The sequence below is a fragment of the Patiria miniata genome, unplaced genomic scaffold (assembly GCF_015706575.1).
Source record: "Patiria miniata isolate m_02_andy unplaced genomic scaffold, ASM1570657v1 HiC_scaffold_7, whole genome shotgun sequence".
Classification (NCBI taxonomy): domain Eukaryota; kingdom Metazoa; phylum Echinodermata; class Asteroidea; order Valvatida; family Asterinidae; genus Patiria; species Patiria miniata.
Window position 1 is genome coordinate 47,035,690 of NW_024037074.1, and position 15,762 is coordinate 47,051,451.

At 38.9% G+C, this 15,762-nt stretch overlaps 1 protein-coding gene across 1 annotated transcript in view; it reads right to left on the bottom strand.

Moving 5' to 3' along the window:
• Positions 1-14,486: 14,486 nt before the first annotated feature.
• Positions 14,487-15,762, bottom strand: part of LOC119745236 — a 67,732-nt gene continuing 66,456 nt past the window's right edge. Inside the window, exon 11 of the mRNA XM_038221459.1 lies at positions 14,487-14,681. Coding sequence (XP_038077387.1) covers positions 14,563-14,681 — 119 coding nt within the window. The 3' untranslated portion in view covers positions 14,487-14,562. The remainder of the gene's footprint in view (positions 14,682-15,762) is intronic.

Genomic DNA, 15,762 nt, shown 5'->3' on the forward strand with positions numbered 1-15,762 from the left:
TAGACACACACAAAAAAATAATACTAATGACCTCTGGATAAGTGCAGATACTGTGTATTTAAATTGCTTTTTATGCAACGTGATATATTGCAGCGATTTAACGGATACTGCGAACCCTGGATGCACAGTACGGTACATGTATAAAAAAGGTTTAACTCGAGGCTGGGGATTTTGAGGGCATATATTACAATTCATAGATTACTTTTTGGCCTGCATGAGAGTTTGGTCGAATATTGAGTAGGATTTACGACAGATGTTACGGTAATGGAAAAGTGGAGACATTAATATTGTGATTATGATTGTGTGGTTTTTTTTTTAAATCAGCATAAACTCAGATATTAACCCTAACTCCCTACTGTCTTTTAGTAAGTACTGGACTACGTTTAATAGTCCGCCAAAATCCATCAATCACACTGCTTCCAATGCATGCTTTGCTTTAGGCCTCCAGACCCAAGTCCATCATACTTCATCAATATTTAGTCACAGCAGGCCTGAAGGACCAAGTCCCCTAAAATCCACCGAAATGGGGGATGGATTTTGATTGAGTTTGGGAAGGTTAGGGTTAAACTGTAAAATAGTCTGTCAACGTGAAATCCAGTGAATGAGAAATAAACACTAAGAACTCTTTTAAAGGTTTCCTTCAAAGAACAAAAAGCTAAATTTACAATAGTTTTGTGACAACAAAGATCCAATCCGAAAATTCACAAAAACAGTATTTCTTTAATTCATATCAGATTAAAAAAAAAATACCAAAATGATCTAACATCACACAATGTGGTATCCAGACTCTTAAACTAAAATGACAACATTCGACCTTTGAGGTTTTGGTGACCAGACTAAATTACATCAGATTTTTTTCAAAATACGAAAAGCAAAATCTGGTAACTGGACTTGTCTTATGAACAAATGCACTCTCTGTTTATAAGAACCAGACTGTCAGGCAGTTCTGCGCGGTACAGGCCCAAATTTCATGACTCTGCTTAATAAGGAAAGAATTTACATGGATTGAAATTATAACAAGTTTTTTTTTGTTGTGGTTCGCATATTTCACGAAAAGCAAGGAAGTTCGGCTTGTAAATGCCTGCATCCATTTACCGTAACCTTTCAACTCCATCAAAATCTATCCCCCATTTTGGGGATTTCAGTAGGCCTGAGTACCAAGTCCATCACAATCCACCAGCATCAGTGGTGAATTTCAACGGATTTGGTCCTGAAGCATTATGTGAAGCGGAGTCGGTGATGGATTTTGACGGACATGGTCTTCTACTTTAGGGCAATTCCACGGTAACGGAAGGACGTTTTCACTCATTAAACAAAATTTCAAATGTGTGTATCACAGACACTGTTCATAGTTACAGCAAACAAATGTCACAATTGTATTGCTATAATGCTACTTTCAATTTCCACACTCTTGGGGGGCATGAATGCCTCCCGGTTATGAGTTATGAATATTAATGAGGTCGGTAACGGAAGGACGGTAAAACGGACAAGGGTTTTCCAACTTACTCGCGTTTTGCGTAAACTCTGTGAATTTTATGGGGCAATTTTATTTTAAAAGTAGGAAATGGAATCCCTGAAGCTTTATCTATACTATACCGCCTTTCATTTGACTTTAAGTGTTTCGGTAATATAATTACAACGTTTTAAGTAGATTATAATTTGGTAACGGAAGGACGGTAACGGAAGGACAAAAGGTTTACTCAATTATAGCATGAACAAAATGTGAATTTACACTAATTATACAAGTGAAACAAATTGCTGAAATGTGTAACTGAATGTGAAATCATCAATATGCAGACCTGGCATAAATAATTATACCCAAGAAACTATTGAGATAAAGATAGAAGCTGCTAATTCATGATAACAAAAGAAAAACGAAAACAACCCAAAACACATAATTCACGAACACAGGACTACTACAGAAATAGACTTGAAACCCATCACCTCAATCCTTAAAAGTTTAAATACACAGTATTTGAACTCTCGAGTATATTGGTTACATGTTCACCAACAACTTTTAATAATAATACCGGTAGGTTCAAAGGTTGGGGTGGGGGGGGGGGGGGGGGGGGCGACCAGCCTACATGTACATTTAAGGTAAAAACATCTACCGGTAGAACTGATGGCTTCAGTTAGGTGTTGCTTTTAATTGAACTCTAAAATCAATGTTTGAAATCAAATTACAATGATTTAGAGTAGTAACAATTAATTTATAAACATCCAAACTGAAAGTTTTAAATTGGGCATAATTTGTCAAAGATTGCACCTCACATGTCTTACACATGTAAATTGAATGAAAGTGCCCCAAAGTACCGGTACTTTCTGCCATCTCATTTTTGACTTAATTTGCTTCTGGAATGGCTTCACAGAATTCGTATCTTTCTCTATTGTCCATGAATGCTGATGGCAGCAACTTAATGATTTGATTTTCTGCAACAACTCCATACATGTACAAGTACTGGTACATCGGCATATATGTACATGTACATTGTACATGTTGTACATGCCTGTGCCTTCCTTTGTAATAAACACCTTGCCCTGCTTATCCCGCTTTTGTGAAGGTGGGTCACATGAATGTCCTTTCAATGTTCATTATACATGCATGTATTTGCAGTGATTTTCATTTTTCAAACATGAGCGCAAATGTCGTAACATTTGATAAAAATACAATTTGTCCTTCCGTTACCGTCCTTCCGTTACCAATTTGGTAACGGAAGGACGTGATTTAATTAATTGTAATTAAAAAACGAGAAGTACAACAGTGTCAGTTATAATGTCATATTGAAGGCCTACCTAAACTTGCTTTGCACAGTAACTTTCATTGCATTCATACTGCAAGTTTTAAAAATAAATTAAAAATATGTATTTTTTCGGTAACGGAAGGACATTTTCGAAGCCTGAAATATTAGAAGTCACTGAAGCGAAACAAATTACGCAAAATGTTAAAAACAAGTTTTAGTCGGTTTTTCAAGACCAATACTTTCTCATGACAGAAACTGATGGCATTAGTACATATTTTTGTGTGTCTATTGGTAGAATACTTTCATATCACTATTAATCACGTTTTTAGGATTAAAACAGGATTATTACATAATCCTATTTTTTGGTACCGAAATGTATAAAAAATAAAATTCCGACTTCAAATCTTGAAAATATAGACTTTTAGCTTTCATTCGATGCCAAATTTGTTTAAGTCACATGTATTTGAATTTTTTGGTGTCATGTCCACTTTGGTGTGGAATTGCCCTTTAGTAAAAAACTAAGTAGGGAGTTAAAGGAGTCTACGCTTACAGGGTTAGCGCAGAATTTCTCTGCTAGGGCTGTAAGCACAGAGAGGTGGAAGACGGAAAGACGGAAATTGAGTGGTTAGCAGTACCGTGAAATTGGGCCCAGGTCGAGAGCTCATTAGACGCCGCTTGATGTCCCACGACCGGCCGTTAACTGGCCGTTAACAAGCCCGGGAACGGCCGCTACATGTCATGCCCTTCCAAACGGGCTCCCAAGTTGTGATTGAATGATTATGCAAATGGGCGCCGCATGCATGCATGCATGCATGCCATGCGGCCCGGGTGTCAGTCGCTGGAATGCGTCGCGTGCGGCGAACCGTGGAAAACTGCTGAATGGAATGCTGCATCGTTAATTAGCCGTGCGGTGACAGCTGGCGCGGAAGATATTACGCATAATATTCAACATCTGCAAGTTTTTTTTTTTTAGCCCTCCAGTTGAAATGCTGTTTTCAATGGGCTTTATGTAATATAGCCAGGGGGTAGAAATTCAATCAAAAAAATCCTAGAGGCGAACAATCCACACCCTGAGGACAGTATAAATCGTCATTTTCATTTAATTACATTTTGGATAAAGCAATAGATTACCTCTTCTGTTAATTCCATTTGTCATTTTCATTTATACAGTAGCTGCCAAGTTCAGTTTTGGCTTAATCATAAGTGACTTTCTTCTTTTTTTTTAATAATGAGGAAGGCGACAAAAAAATGTCTAACCAAATTCTGGAAAATTTTTGTGCAAATTGTTTGAATTGGAACGGATCATTTGCCCTGCTGTTTTTTTAAATAAAATTTCAACCCCGTGGCTATATTACATAAAGCTACATGTATATTACATAAAGCCTGTTGAAAAGCTGTTTTCAATGGGCTTTATGTAATATAGCCACGGGGTAGAAATTCAATCAAAAAATTCCTGGAGGTGAACAATCCACACCCTTAGGATAGTATAAATCGTCATTTTCATTTAATTACATTTTCGATAAACCAATAGATTACCTCTTTTGTTAATTCCATTCGTCATTTTCTTTTGTACAGTAGCTGCCAAGTTCAGTTTTGGCTTAAACATAGGTGACTTTCCTCTTCTCTTTTTTTAATAATGAGGAAGGCGACAAAAAAATTATCCAACCAAATTCTGGAAAATTTGTGTGCGAATTGTTTGAATTGGAACGGATCATTTGCCCTGCTGTTCTCTTTGAGCTGTGTGATCTTGTTTTGCAAAGGTGAGCATGGGTAGACCTCTTTCGTGTTCATTGTTACTGAATTGATATACAAAGATGGCCGCCACATGCAAAGCGTCTATAGCACTCATGATAACTGACTTCCTCTTCCAGTTACTTACAGTAAATTTACAGACGCTTCAAGTTAGCGATCGGAGAAATCAGACATTTCAAAATCCGGTTATTCCTTCTTTTTTTTCAAACCGAATAACGGTTATCCGATTTCACCGGAAAATTCCACTCAGCTCACATTAATGCCACAGAAAGTGACGAGTGAGGTGCCGCATGCAATGCGCTCCTGAGCTGTAATGGTGGGGAAAAAAATGGGTGGGAACTCTCTGATGAGTCCAATTAGCAGGCTATTCATGAACCAAGACGACCATTAGCAGAGTGAATGCAGTCACAATCAGAGACCATGAAGCAAACTGGGGGATGTTCCAATTATTTCCTTAAGTCTATGTCACAAAAAATGGAGAGCTTCATTTTTTTTTAAGGAAGGTTTTGAATTTCCGGTTTTCAAAATCCAAACCGAATATTGGAATTCAGACCGAATTTTCAAAAAACGGATATTAATCCCACCACTAATTCAAGTCTGATTCAATTTTTTGTTTGTTTTGCAAATGCCATTGTCGGCTGTTTCTTTCTTTGCTGTAACCCCCTCGCCACCTCGCACCGCTTTAACACTTTGCCGCCTATTTAAGCATCCCCATATTCATTTTGTCCCCCCTGGATTTATACAATCGTGAATTACAAATACTCAAGCCCCAAATTGATGATCAGTTGAGGTACATAAAGCAAACGCGTTGGTCAAAAACCAACGATTGGAATCTCTGCGTGAGCCGGGAATCGTTCCGCGTGCGCGGTGATTACGGCACAACTGTCATTTGAGCCGCGCCACAAGAGAGGATTGCTCTGATGATTTATAGGCTATTACTGTAATTACTTGAAAGTTTAATACTGAAATGAAGGTTCCTTGCAGGCCGGTGGTTAGGGTCCTGGTTTAAGCGCTATCGACTGATCAAGGGCATCTAGACAGTTTTCATTCAAAGGCAGGGAATCTGTACAAGAAACCCCAAAATCATTAATTGAATTTCTCCCTGCTTCAGAAATATTATAAACTCCCTGGGCATTTTTGCTGGGGTGTAGCCTCAATCCTGCAAAATCCTTCAACTGCCTCATTGTAAAAAATTGCATACAGCTTCAATCCTGCAAAATCCTCTATTATTTCTTGAATGTGGCCCTTAATTGGAGGGGTGACCACTGCCTCAATCCTGCCAAATCCTCCGGCAATCACTGTCAATGTGTTGAGGCAGAGCCAGTGACATCCTGGAGCAGTGCGGAGGATTTCAAGTATAATCTAGGCCTAAACTGCACGGCTGAGCGTAAACAACACACGGTCTGACCTTAGACACAGGGCATCCTCCAAAATCAGCCGCACATTTTTGCCATATACTGGTGGCCTCAATCCTGCAAAAATGTCCATTTTGTAAAGAGAATTTTGGAAGCCTTGGGCTAACAAAAGCCTTATGGAAAAACAATAGTCATCCAAAAAACATTTAAAGCCTTTTAGTTTCTACCAATTGCGCCATAAGAAATTCATTAATTTCTTAAAGACTCAAATACACCACATGTCAACCACTCAAGAATAAAAACGACATGCACACTGTATCATGTTCGATATTATCAGTTCTTTTCTGCAATCCCTGAAAGCACAAACACCCCCCCTCCCCCATAAAAACATTTATTAACTAAAGAATTTTCAGAAGCTTATCAGACAGTTATCGATTAATTACATTTATTGACTGAAATGTTTTGCTTCACACATTTCGTACTAAAACTTCTCTGTTTATTCTGTACAGCAACAGAAAAATCACGAGATTTTTTAGAGATCTGGCAAAATTTCTGTGTGGAGATGTAAATGATATGTTACAAATGTATTTAATTAATATTACAATTAATCAAAACAATTTTTTTTCCTTTTTTTTTAATGTACATGTAAGCTCCATACTGTACATGTACATGTGTACATAGGTTTTTAATCAATAACATCTTTACGATATAAAACTGATTTATTTATCAAAATATTCACTTGTTGCCTTGACTTTATCTCCAAATCCGATTTATTGTTTTGATTTTCCGTGTTCGGCTTTCATCTGACAGACAGTGGACAATCAAATGTCTTAGGGTCTTTGCGAGGAAAAGCCTTGAAAAAGGATCGCTCAAAAACAACTCCGTCTCCGATTGCCTCGGCTGGGGCAAGTCCGGTGGAATTGTGGAACACCGATCCAGTTCGGACCACTAAAAAGCTTGACGTAGTGCAAATATAAAGAAGGCGCAACATTAGACGCGTACGCCGCTGCTTGACATTTCGTGAAATCGACTTTTAAAGTTCAAGTCGCGGTAAAAAACAAATGACAAAAGGCTCGCGTACAGTGCAGCGATGGGTGTTTTTGCATCGCATGTTATTTCCTGCATATTGTTATGGTTTTCCGATGCCATTCACATTTTACTTGCATCTTTTGAATCTTTTTCTGTAAACCTTAAAAGGTTAAAATCCTTCCTCTGTTTATTCGACAATAAACCACATTTCTCACAATTTTACATTTAGAATACGATTCTGAAGCAAAAAAATCCAATATATTTAACTAATATAACAAATGTTATGAATAAACAGCTGTTGATGCTATCGCCAAGAAAAGATGCCAAATAAACATGACATAAAAAACAGGATTTTTATGGGTGCCTTAAAAAAATCATGTTTATTCCCAGGAAAAAAAAACAATACATTTGATTTTCTTGTTAAACTGTTGTTTTCGTTAAAAAACAATTGTATTTTTTAATCAACCCATCTCTTCCACATTTCGTTTTAAAATGGCATTTCTCAAATTAAAAAAAATAAATGAAACACTAATTTTATGAATAACTATTGAACAATGAACATCACCAAAAATTAAAACCTAGAAGAAAATATCTGCCGATTCCTTTGCTTAAAAGCTGTTACAACCTCACTCTGAGAGTGGCCTAAGATGCAAAAAAAAATATCCCACTCCATTTTTTTTGCCATGACTTCAATTTCCAATCTGATATTTTAACAGGTTTTTTTCCCCCAAGTATATCCTGTGCACGTGTAACCCTATCTTCAGTAGGTCATCATAATTTTGATCCTAGAGAGCCACGAACTCCCCCCCCCCCCCCCCCCCCCCCCCCCCAACCATCCATCACCCTGCAGGTTGTTCGTTCATGTCAATACCTGGCACGATACAGCCAGGTTATATCAATAATTAACAAGACCCTGTGCTGAGCGATCTCCCAGCTGGCACTCAACGGACAACAGAGGACGCTGTTGATTCAGATAAGGACAATATTGCATACTTGAGGAATTTCCAAATCACGGATCTGTCTTCAGATTCGGATCAATTTGGGTCTGTGTTCTGCTTTAATGTCATCAAATTCTATGGTAAGAGGTATAAGTTTTTGTAATGCCCAAGTTTCTCAAAGATTCTGAAGCAAGCGATGGAGCCAAACCTTGAACAAAGCCACATTTCAAAAACCTTTAAAACTGACAATCGAGGGCAGCGTCTTTAGAGCAACATATGGCATTGAGAGGTCATTTTCCCTTTTTTTTCCTGTACTTTTGAAATTTATGATATTTAAGTCTGTTGCAAAGTGATTCCATTAAAATAAAAGAAATTTCAATATTTTTGTTCCTGTATGGCAAATTTATTGAATAATTGAGTGTCAACAAGTGTGTGCTACTGCCAGTGTGCGGTATGTGCACTCAATCATGGTAGACAAAAATGAACAAATATGATGCATCAACTCAGGAACTGAACAAACGCGGCCGAAAAATCTGGCCATGTGTACAGAGAGCCACACCATCTGGGTGACCAATCACCGAGAGAGCGGACAATTGATTGATCCACACCTGCTGACGGAGTTGCGATCTATACCAAGACAAAAGAACAGGCCTGGGTGATGGGTGGGGAGAACTGCGTTTCATTTCCCTCCCTTTCAGATCCGTCAGATGGCAACCCTTTGACGGTCTTCCGTACACCGGTGATGAAGAATCAACAGAACGACACCTGGTCTAGTTTCCTATTTTTTCCTCGTTTTTTATTAAAGGGCCAATTTGATGGGCTTGCTTTTAAAGGTAGAGTTTGTCATTTGTGATTTTTTTTTTTCTCGTTTGAAGCAACAAAAGTGCTCAAATTCTAAAGAAGGGTGCTTAACAACTAACCTGATGAAGTTTTAGCTCAGTGTAAATGCTTTATATAATACGAGTAAACAATATTCTAGGATCCCGATTTCAATGCAAAAGTTGCCGAGTCGTGTTTGGAATTGCGCCCGAAATCAGCATCCGGAACACGTTCACATCCAGCCGATTGCAGCTACGCAATATCACCCACTGAACCGACGAACAACGGCAACCACGCCCGCGTGTCGTGCGTTGACACGACACACGGGCGTTACAACGCTTGCGTTGTAAATTCTTACAAAATAGGCCTATTGCTTGACACTAAGTGAGAATCACGAACTATATTAGCTGGAAGCCATTTTCTGAGGTGGCACCGGGCTTGCGCGAGTCGCGCTCTGGTAGTTCGCACGCACTCCGGGCTCCTTCGACCAATAGGGATGCAAAAAAATGAGCGCGCGTCTTGTGTTTTAAGAACGCGTGGGACATTTGCGCTCGGACATGGCGCAAACTCAAAAAATGGTTTCTAATTTTGTTCGCTGAATTAGTTATTGGACTAGAATTTTACAAACGCATGGGGCATGTGGGCGCGGAATTGGCGCAACTCAAAAATGATTTCTAATTTTGTTCGCTGAATGAGTTATTGGATTAGAATTTGGTTGGTAACCCATTTTCTGCTATTAAGCAAATAATCTTCATGTTTCGCTCCAGGTGGTTTTTTTTTTAAGGGGGGGGGGGGGGTTGGGGGCAGGACTGGTTAATTTCCAGACAATGACGCATTTAATCATTTGTTTCCGACTTCCCAAACCCTTTCTTATGTTATTGCTGACTTTCCAAGTCAGCTCTCTGTCACGACCGATGATAAATGACAAGCTTAAAACCTGGCAACCTGAGAATCATTTCTCATTTATTTGCCATCGTCTGGTTTATTCCCGGAGACTTTCCTCGCCTAGCGTTGCGACGCGCATACTCTGCGAAAACTCTAAAGTGGATTTTTAAGTAGGGAATGTCATACTTAGGATCTATATCCTGAGTAAACTCTTGGGAACACGGCCGGTTATGTTATCCAAAACCAGAGGGTTTTTTTCTTTTCTTTTTCAATTTTTTTTTTTTCTTTACGGGTTCTCGTCTTGTCGGCACGCAACTTGTGAAAATTCTTGTCTCATGTTGCGTTGCTAACAAGCCCAGCGGGCTACCCAAGATGACATATGAGAACACTTTTATTTTCCCGAGTTCGGTACACTGTTGCCATGGGAACAGATAAAATTGACCCATATTGCGACTCCCATCCAGTGTGTCAAACTCAAAATGGGCAACTCCTGGCGTTTCAATTACAAGTCCAATATTTTTAAACAAAGAATCTTTAAACGAAGAATCTTTAAACAAAAAATCTGTGAAAAAAATAATAAATCAACGGGTTTCAAGTTACCTCCCTTGAAAATTTGGTTGTGAACGGAGAAAACATGACTTACATGTACTTTGACACAGCATTTACTTTTAAGAGGGAAGTGTGAAAAAAACTTCTTTTTTATAGGACATACTGCATAAATTTGAACATAAATTGACACAATAAATTTGTGAAGAGAGGGTAAAAGAAAATGTAAATTTAATTTTAATTACGTTTTATTGGCGATTATCAGAATGCTCACAAATGTTTATCTCTTCATTATTTTACTTCCAGAGGAAATCAAAAATCATGCATCACAAAAAGAAGGCCCTTAACAGTTCATTGGCAAGAAGCTACATGTACAGCCCAATTTTTCCCCATCTGCAAGATTGCCGGGATATTGCTATGGAAACAGAGACATTTCCCTCAACGGAATTCGGCCGGCCTGTCTTTCCACTATTTTTTTTTTTTTTTTGGAGTCCCTCGGCCACTGACTGGCAAAAGCTAATGGTTGTCTTTTGAGATTAAGCAAGATAGAAATGAAAAAAAAAAAAAAACGAACAAAAAGGCTGGGGAATTTTCGTTTGATTCCGAGCGTACCAAAAAAAGAAAAAAATCCAGCTATTTATTGATCTTGGATGTTACTGGGGCCGACTGACCGGCGCTAGGAAGAGTTCACTTTGACTGCTTCAGAGGGAGAACCGGCACAAAGTGAAAGAACCAAAAAAAATTTTGATGTGCTGCCGACTACAGTTTGAATACAAAATGAAGCAAGGGACGCAAAGAAAAGAAAATCTAGCCATTTATTGATCTTGGATGTTACTGGGGCCGACTGACCGGCGCTGAGAAAAGCCCACATTGACTGCTTCAGAGGGAGTAACGGCAGAAAGTGTAAGAGCCCCCAAAAAATGTGCCGCTGATTAGAGTTTGAATACAAAATGAAGCAAGGGACGCAATGTACCACTTGAAAAACTGTGCGGTCTTTACATGCTTAATGCCATTTACATCTGAAATTTTTCCTTATTTTTTTTTTTTGGGGGGAGCTTTACATGTAAGTCTTAACCTCTGTGAAAAAAATACAGGCAGCATAATCATCAAATTTCATTACCTACAGGGAATTCACTTCGCTGTAGATGTTATGAAATGGGAAGGCACATACAGAAGATGACAATAAAAGAGAGATGGATTGATTAAATATAGGTCACCCCTACCCCTACCCCTACAAACCACTTCCCTCCCCAGGGGAAATTCTTTTTTACCCCGGCAACTCAAAATACTTCAATTCAATCACCATTTGATCAGACCATGTGTTAACAAATGTCACTGAGTGCTTGCATTTAAATTTTATTTAGGAGTGACCCCAAAATGTCCTTTTGACGATGACTCAAAAACTAAACGATTCCGTCCCATTTTTTGACATTTTAGACATCAGTTAATATCACATATGTTCTGATACTCTTTATTTATTTGTTTATTTTTGGAATTTGCATTTAAACAAACATTTTGTTACTGAGTCTCTGCAATTTTTTGTAATCAGGAGAATTTGTAAATAAACAATCTGATGTGTCTTATAGAAAATATTTTTTTAGGTAATACTTCAAAAATTCACACACACTGGATGCACATACCAAGTTTTACTATCGCTTGTGTCATGATAAGCGAGAAATATTATCGGGGAAAAATGCAAAAAGGCAAATTCTCCTTCCGGCATCAAATTTAAATATTTTCCCAGATTTCTAAATCCGTCTTTTGAGGGTGAACAGACCCTGGTGAACTTAAAGTGCAAAGAGTTCCCTCAAGATTTATAGATATGGGGGGACGTTAAAATTCTTAATGCACGCTCTAAGTTAAAAGCTCAATTTCTAGGTGAATGCACCTAAGTGCGCAGGTAAGGATACCCGAAACGCCGCAAATGGGACTTAGCTCGGGAACGGAGAAGATTAAGTGGAAAAGACGATTTTTTTTTTCCGTCTTTTTTTTTTGGCTCTGTAAGTGAGCGTACTTTCAACTGTACTTAGAGTTTGTGCGAGCGATCTGTATTATTTTAATATTCAACGGCGTATAATCTCACTCTAAACTAGAAAATGGATCATGGATTTGGATGTGTTTTCCAGATCGATATCTCTTTTTGTAAATTTTCTTGATTTTTATGTAATTTCTTTTCACCTTCATGACCTTGTTAATCATTATCTTCAAGTTTTTCCCTACGAAAGGTCAGTCCCAAAATACATCTCTAATCTCAATTTTTTTCCAATAAAGAACGGAGGGGATTGTCAATGCGGAGCAAATAAACGGAGATCCTTGATTTGCAAGTAAGCCAAATGGATGTAGAGCAACAGATTACAAAAAACCAGAGATCTATGTCTGTCTAAGTACAGCGCCTAATTTCATGGCTCTGTTTACCGTAAGCGAAAAAATGCTTTACTATAGAAGAAAATTCCGTGCTTACGGTAAAGCATATTTAACACTTTAATGAGGAATTTACGCTGCTGCGCATGCATACATCCCGTAACTAAGGATTCTGGCTTACAGGGTTAGCGCACAATTTTTCTGCTACCGTGGTAAGCACGAAATGGTGATCGTAAGCGCGGAATTCTGTGGTAAGCAATGCCAAAGGGCCCAGATCCCTAACTATGCACAAAGTTTCAGCCCAATCGGCCTCTAGATAAAAGTTGTTGAAAGTTGCACCTTTAAGATGACGTCACATGATATGTGATGACATCATCATGAAAATTCTTGTGATGACATCATCGTCCATCTTCCCGGACCATCTTTGCTATATGGTCTTTGATTGTGTTAAGTTTGATCAAGATTAAAGTGTGTTTAGTGTCAAAAGTGGCGCCGAAAATAAAACAAGTACAAAGTCTTTGGGGTTTGAGATAGAAGAACAAGTAGAACAGTCAACACATACATTGTAACACAACCGATAAAAACTGACGTCACTCCGCCCCGATCTATTTCACAAGTTTTGAAGGAGATAGCTTGCCCTCATATTCATGTACAAGGACAGGTATCCAGTCTAACCTGCGACTGAACATCTATTAACACTTGACCATTCTCGACATTAATCCCTCATCAAACAACATCAAATCCGAGACACTAGGAAAACATCCGCCAAGAAACATGTAACCTTGGAAACAGCACAACACATAAACGAAGACCCAAAAACTCTGCTCTCAAAATATGTCTAGCTGCATGTAAGTCAAAACGCCTCAACAGCACTAATGTCCACATTCCAAGTGCATTTAAAGCACATCCGTACACGGAAAATAAAACCAAAACGTTACCGATTTACATTTTTTGTCCGCAGGCTGTGTGAAATCCGACGCGCCTGGCGGGGAAACTTTCCTTGTAAAGGAGTCACAAGAGCCGAAAGCGGCTTAGCGGTGGCATCCGGGGATAATGTAGAACGTCGCGTACCTGGCCGCCGAGCAGTTGCCGTGGTTATGTCCTGGTTTTGTAATGGAGTCGCTCGGGTGAAATTGCCGAGTGAATTATGGATCTGTGTCAAAGGATCTTTTTTGCTTCCGTCGTCAATTATTTTTAAAAAAAACACTTCAAGTTGATTTTTAAGTGTAGTGGTTGTAATTGTTTGGCCAAAAAAAGGCATAAAGTTTGGCTTACCACATTTTTTCAACTTGTTGGATTTTTTGTTGTTGGGGGGGATTTTGAACAAAGACAACATAAGCCAACAGACAGACTTTTCATTTTCAAAACAGATTTCAGAGCTAACAAGGTTTGCCAGACTAGACCTTTCCAATGATGTGTTTTTATAAGCACGAGTTCACGAGTACTCAGCGCAAGTGTTTTCATTTCTCTAAACGCAAGTGCTTTCATTTCTCTAAACCCCAATTTAAACTGTCGCCTACAGAGAACAGCTATCAGATTACAATTACCCCGACACCAATACTGCCGTCAACACTAATTATATCCCCTCCGTGCACTACCGGTCGAGGGCGCCCTCACAGATAACAATATCTACAACAGGCTTGTCACCATTTGGTCTCATTGGCCCATTTCACAAAATACCCCACTGGATTGTGATCACTGCAACGGACGGGATCTTGTCCCCTCTACACAAACCACCAGAGGGCGCCCTGATGGGTGTCGACATGATCCATTTACGCATGTACCCTCCGAGGATGCAACCCGAGTGCCGTTTTTATCTTCTTGCAGAACACCGGCGAGAGAAGTGTTCCACTGAGGGGCGTGGCCAACCAAGGCTTTTAAGGGGGGGGATGTCTGGCAACAGGGCTTAATTCCATGGAGCTGTTAAGCAGGAAATACTTAGCAAATGTTTATATGCTAAGCACGCAACAGCCATGAACCGGTGATACGCCAATATACATCAATTGATATCTTGGCTCATAACCAATATTTTCCATACTTAGCGAAGTTCTGCCCTTAACAGCTCTGTGACCTTTGACCTACGGACATTCCACTATCGATCTTCAGTGTCAGTTCTGAAAATGAAGTTTGCTCCACTCAAAAAAAATTACGGACACAATTTTCCCCTCCGAAACAAAATTGACTTACCTGTTTGCCCACCCCCGTCTCTGTAATGGTGACTCCCATCATGTCTTCCAGATCTGACTGACGAGCAGCTAAACAAAATGAAGAAACAGGGGGGAAAAATTGAAGCATAAAAAAATCAACAAGTGGTTTTTGTGAAAATCAATCGTAAATTGTGCAGCCAGTTTTACCAATTCATGCAATTATTACAACTGCTCAGCTGGCAAATTTCCGTTGAAAAGAGGTTTTCATTGTTTTTTTATTTGATTACACAGATCTGAATTTGATTTCATAAAAATTTGATTTAAAAATTGTCAACATAAATACGTACATGAATGGATAACAAAAAATACAGGTTTGCATTTTTATTTTGGAGAATTGTGAAAACTTTTAATTTTGGAACTTGATTCCATTTTCCAGATTTATGTTTTAGAAAAACAGTTCTTCAAACTTGTTACAATACAAATTTAAAAGTGATCTGGAATTCTTTAACAGGATTTCTTTAACTGAAAAAGTCAGGGGCCTTTTATTTTTTTTTCCGTTCCAAAGATTTCATTTGTGTGACCTAAAAGGTTTCACTCGAGAACCGCGTCCATTCCTCATTCCATTAAATGCATCCAGGCACGGGTAAACACACCAGTCGGTTTATTTGTACTTCGCTCTCCAGTTCCCTTGAATAACCTAAAATGCTTCAAAAATAAACTAGGCCAGGGGAAAGATGTAGGAATCCTAATGAAATTGCTCTAGCCGGAACCAGAACAAACACACACATGGGCACATTCGCGAGGTGGAGCATGAAAACCGAGTGAATTGGTCACGACGCTGCGGCACGAAAACAGAATGAATTGTTGACGACGCTAACAGGATGAGATTTGTTGGGGGTTTTAGTTTGCTTTTGTTTCTGGTGCACAAGATTGATGTTAGAAATGCATAATGTCAAGCATTGTTACTGTCTAATGATGCAGTGTAGGTATTATTTTATCAAGTAATGTGCTTCGTGCGCCAACAATAGAGGGCGTTTTTTTTTTTACCACCTCCAAGAGCCCCCATGGGGGGGGGGGGGAATCACCGTGTGCACGTACATGTTCGCCGTGTAAAGCGCAAAGTACTTGCAACTAGTTTTAGCCAAAAAAAAAATAGTCAGTCTCTGGTCAGACCGAAGTTCCGGAATTG